This window comes from Montipora capricornis, chromosome 12, assembly GCF_036669925.1.
Source record: "Montipora capricornis isolate CH-2021 chromosome 12, ASM3666992v2, whole genome shotgun sequence".
In the NCBI taxonomy this organism is placed as follows: Eukaryota; Metazoa; Cnidaria; class Anthozoa; order Scleractinia; family Acroporidae; genus Montipora; species Montipora capricornis.
The window spans coordinates 40,998,445-41,003,444 of record NC_090894.1 but is presented as its reverse complement, the minus strand read 5'-3'; the positions used below and the strand labels follow the sequence as shown (position 1 = coordinate 41,003,444).

Genomic DNA, 5,000 nt, shown 5'->3' with positions numbered 1-5,000 from the left:
CAATGTTTAAATTTAACCATAAAGACTCGTACCAATGTGTGAATATTGATATATCGAACGTGGCCAAAAACATTTCAAAATGCCGACCTTTCGTGAGGGAAAGCTCGCTAGAAAGAAGAATGGCCGTTTTCAGAGCACAGCAGTAAAGAGCAAAACAAGAAACGTTTTGGACTCTCACAAAACAAAAAGTCGAGTGATAGCCTTGATAATGCTAAAGAAGATTTAAGTCCGACTGTGAAAGTGAAACCGCGCTATCGGGGAGACGTGTTGTCGAGGGGTCGAGCTTGGTTTGCTTTCTGTTTTCTCCTAAACGAGGTTGGTGACCTATCTTTTTTTTGGCATAATTTTATTCTCTTACTCATCTTCTTTGCGCTGTAAAAAAATTACAAAAAATTTACGTCAGAAAAAAAAGTTACAGGAAAGATAGTATTCGTAGCCATCACTCGTGGACACAAAATTGTCTCCTCGAGATCACGCACCCGAAGAACATTTGTAGTCAGTGCCTTTTCAAGACTTCTGCCTGTGCCATAAAACAAACATTAAATTATTCCTTTTGAGCAACACAATTCACCTGTTTTGTTATTTCAAGAATTACGTCAAAGCTGTGCTTCCTGTTCGTGCAAAACGTAGCCTGAACCGATGGAATAAACTTGTCCTTGATAGATGAAGGCGCAATGATTAAATGAGTAACTTGAGCAAGTTATGTCTCTCAAACGAGCTTGGTGACCTACTTTTTTAATTGCACATTTCGAGTCACCGTAATATAGGGAACAATCGAGAAAAGTTTTAAAAAAATCTTACGACAACTTCTATTACTAAGGAATCACCTTAATGTCTTTTTGGCACATTCAAAATTTGGTCGAGCACGAAAGGGGACTGGGACCGGTGACGTAGGAGGAGTAAGTTGCCGCATCGTTGGTAGTGAAATGTTCGCGGAGCGTAACTTAGTTTTATGCATTACTCTTAATCAAAAGAGAACTTATACTGTCACTTACTGTCTCAGTATTAGAGCGCGTGAATGCGAAGTGAGTTACTCCTGCTACGTCATCAGCGCAGGACTTCGTCGCTCGGTCAAAACAGCACAGGAATCCGAAATACGCTTTTTGGTGCATTTTAAGCCTTGAAAAAATGTCCGGAACTGTAAATAAAGGGGTTTATAGTTTAGAATTACTTTTCGCGGAGGGTTCTTGTTTTTTCCTCAAATTAAAAAAAAATTGGTGACAAGCACTTCAACATTTACAATATCAATTTCTCGATAAGCACACATGCTAGTCATGCCTAACAGCCTACACAATGGATACCTATTTTACTGGTAACAAAAAATATGCTATATCAGTAAATGACGAAGGACGATTCTGTGAAGACCAACAGTGATCACCAATAATGCTATTAAGTATATTTTAAAACCGTGTAAGTGGAGAGCTTTGAAGGCACGCTCTGATTGGCTACTCAAACTCCGACTATCCTTTGCTAGTCACCTCCGAGTAACTCACAAGGGGTTTGAGTCCGAAAATATTGTAATCCGGCGCTGCTTAAAAAGATGTTAAACTCGTCTTTTTGTGCTATATTATCTCACTGTTTAAGAATATGATAAAACAACTATTCACCTCAGTGTCGGTGGCTAGTTTTGGACATTTACAAAAAAATCGTAAATATCAACCACTAGCCACCTTCTCTTGGGTGAATAGTTGTTAGTTATTACATTTTGTACGTCGGATATTATGTCTTTATTGTTCTGATGGGCTCACTCGACCTGGGTTATCAGAACATGCACCGTATGGTTACAAGCATTAGCCAAAACTTGTAATCAGAGAGCAGTCTCTTGTGATGTATTCATTTTTTCCATAATCATTTCAAGTTTTCGATTTATTTCTTCCAGCAAAGGTGCCTTGCACTCTCTATTTTCCTTGGGACAAATCTAGATGCAATGAAAAAATGATTGCGTAAGTATTATTGAAAAGGATAAAATGTTATTGGTTCTCCTCAACTCCACGAAACGCTATTTATTATATAAACACCGGTGAAATACTAAGTGAGATTTCGCGCGAAAACATGATATCTTCACACGTGAAAAGATTACTGTTGCTATGGTTACATACAAAAATCGCGCCTTTCGATGCCTTTCGTGAAATGATTTAGTATTTCATTGGTGTTAATATAATAAATAGAATAGTACATGGCCGCTTGGAGATACGAAAGTTCTCTTCTCGTGTTGAAAAATATTTCACTCGTTCCCTGCGCTCAGTCGTGAAATATCTTTCAACACTCGAAGAGAAATTTCGTATTTCCGCGCGGCCACGTAATATCCTTTATTTACCAGTTACAGAAGATCAATTCGTAGATCAGTGCAGAAACGTTATAATTTTTTTAAAGACTTAAGAATATCTAAAGGAAAAGATCCTATGAACGCGACTGCATTTCGTGATTTATGAGCAAGAGTAAATGTTTTTAAAGTTCCCAAAAATTGTACAAGCCGTAGTGGAACTTTCAAAATGGCACGAATGACCATAAATCACAAAATGAACGAGCAAGTTTCTCTACGCAATTGCTAAATTTGCGTTCATTACTGTGAGGATCATACCTTTACTTGATTTCATATCCGTAGTTCAATGTATGATTCGTTTTATATATCATTTCGTTCGATTTTTTATGTATTATCTACCCAACAAAATTACAACATCGGTCTGTTTCCATATCAACCTCCGAAATGCACTATATAACCTATTTATGCATTTGTCATTGACCAATCAGAAACGTGATATTCTGTTGAATATACAATAAAATAAAGTGTAGTAAATGAAGTGTTTCGAAACTTAAGTTCCACTTTGAGAGAAAATATTTCCTAGTCTACGTGTATTATAAAACGATACACATTGAGAAAGCGAATAAGGCTTATATACTTATGATTGAGAATACATGTATATGAAATGTCAAATATGTGAACTACGAATGTTGAGTCAAGTTACAATAATCATCGCAGTTTGAAAATAGTTAATGTGGTGAGGAAGATAATCAAGCCTACAGCAGCGCAATCGCATAGTCGTTGGTTCCATTCCCCTTCGATTCACAATATTAAATCGATGAGCATTTGAGAACGGGCATAGAAGAAGTCTTCAGAAACCTGTTGGCGAAAGGGTGTACTACTTGCCGCGTAAACCAGTTGTAAAGCAAAGTGAAGTGACTACAAAGGTGCGCATGGTATTGGAGGCGAGTGCCAAGCCTTGTCCATTGAGAAACACCTGAGATTTACACGAGTGATGTTTGGAGTTGAGGCCAGTCCGTTCTTGTTAGGAGCCACTGCAGTATCACTTTAAACTGCAAGGACCACACTTTGGAGATACAGTAAGAGTACTGAAGGAAAGCAGTTTTGTCGACAACCTCATGCAAGCATGAGGGATGAGAAGAAGATGACAGAATTCAAACAAGAGAGCACGTTATCCTTGAGAGCGCTAAGTTCCCTAGTAACAGATGGAATCAAATATTAGGCCCCCGAACATAGCAAGTCCTAACAAGGCTTTGCGACATACGTGGGACAACGAATACGAAATTCTGGATTTCCCTGCAAGCCACCTGTGACCGAACGAACTATGCCTAGCTACTTCGGAGCTATCTATGATCCACTTGAGATTATTTCTCCTACTATGGCTGAAGGAAAGCACAGTTATTGGCTAGCTTTGATGAGTAGAAGGGTTGGAATATTGAAAGACCACAGGTTTAAGCGGTGAAACAGGAATATTGAAACAATGCAGACACCAAGAAGAGATGAAGAGAGATGAAGTTGAGCCCGGAAACGAAAGAGTGAGGAAACCTGCAGTCCAGAGAGCTCCTGAAAGGAATGAAAGGCAGATGCAGGTAGAGGAAGAGAACCAAGATTTAAAATGGACTGTGCAATGATGGTTGAATGACCTTTTGTGAAAGATTGTAAAAATTGCTATTGTCAATTTTTAAAGGAGTACGTGCGACGCTTTGTGAGTGTACACCAACCAAGAGGGGAGGTCCAAGTAATTATATGCATAATGACGTGTATGATAACCATTGGGCGAGAGTAGAGAGTAGAAAAACTGTGAGTTGATTAAACTGTGCAAATCATGACGCAAAGATTCACGGTACTAAGTGTACCGTTCGAGTGTACCGTTCGAGTGTCAACACTCCCGTCTGGTTGGTGGGATGAAATTTATAGGTTTTGCCAATTTGCTTGTTCAATTTCGACAGAATAAAATTGAGACAGCAACAAATTCGAAGTTCTTTTGTTTAGAAACGTATCTTAACTAAAGCCGCGCTAAAGAAAAAAATAAATAAATAAGTCGGTAACTAAAATAAGTAAGGAAGTAAATTTGTAAATCAATAAATCAATAAAAACACGTGCAAGCGCAGACATGTTTCAAAAAAGTTAAGTGCAGGCTTGAGGAATTGCCTTAATTAAAAGGAGGAAAGGAAAGGAGAGGAGAAAAGGAGGTTGAATCACGCAATGTCAGGGGTTTATTGCTCGGAATTAAAGGCTCCCGTTCTCATCATTCGACTTGTTCCGCCTTTTCTCAGATCATATAACTATATAGAGAATGGTTTCTTGCGATTTATATCGCCTACTTAGCCAGCATGATGTACGATAAATCCCCGTACATCACAGGCCACAACTGAATTAAATTACGAATTCGAATTTTCGCGACTACCTGCATCATTATTTTCAGTTTGTATAGCATAAGTCAAAAAGACTCCTTTTTCCTCAGAAAAAAAGAAACAGTCTCAATTCTTGCCATCCACAAAAACTGCAGGCGGTAAATAGGGCCGTGCAGTGATATATTCTCGTATCAAAAAACTACGTCATTTTCTGGGTCCTCATTAGGATCTGAAGTCACCTTTGTGTAATTTACAGTACACCCGAATGGACCTCCAAAGTATTTAATTTTAGTCAGTGTTAAGAGAAAATAGGTGATGTAAGAATCCTACCCACGAATTCTTACCTTAGTTAAAACGCTCGACCCATCACTCAAGGCTATGTA

The 5,000-nt window shown here is 38.4% G+C and overlaps 1 protein-coding gene across 5 annotated transcripts in view; it reads right to left on the bottom strand.

Annotated features, from left to right (window-relative positions):
- The window catches only part of LOC138027770 (uncharacterized), a 47,237-nt gene that overhangs the window by 1,949 nt on the left and 40,288 nt on the right, over positions 1 to 5,000 (bottom strand). For 4 of the 5 annotated variants that reach the window (XM_068875375.1, XM_068875372.1, XM_068875373.1 and 1 more), the window contains 2 exons: positions 4,962 to 5,000; positions 1 to 1,918 (listed from right to left, as the gene is read on the bottom strand). The exon at positions 1 to 1,918 is cut by the window's left edge and continues 1,949 nt beyond it; the exon at positions 4,962 to 5,000 is cut by the window's right edge and continues 179 nt beyond it. In XM_068875375.1, the coding sequence (XP_068731476.1) occupies positions 1,808 to 1,918; positions 4,962 to 5,000 (150 nt within the window). In that variant the 3' untranslated portion in view covers positions 1 to 1,807. The remainder of the gene's footprint in view (positions 1,919 to 4,961) is intronic. The other variant, XR_011127507.1, reaches the window with a different exon arrangement.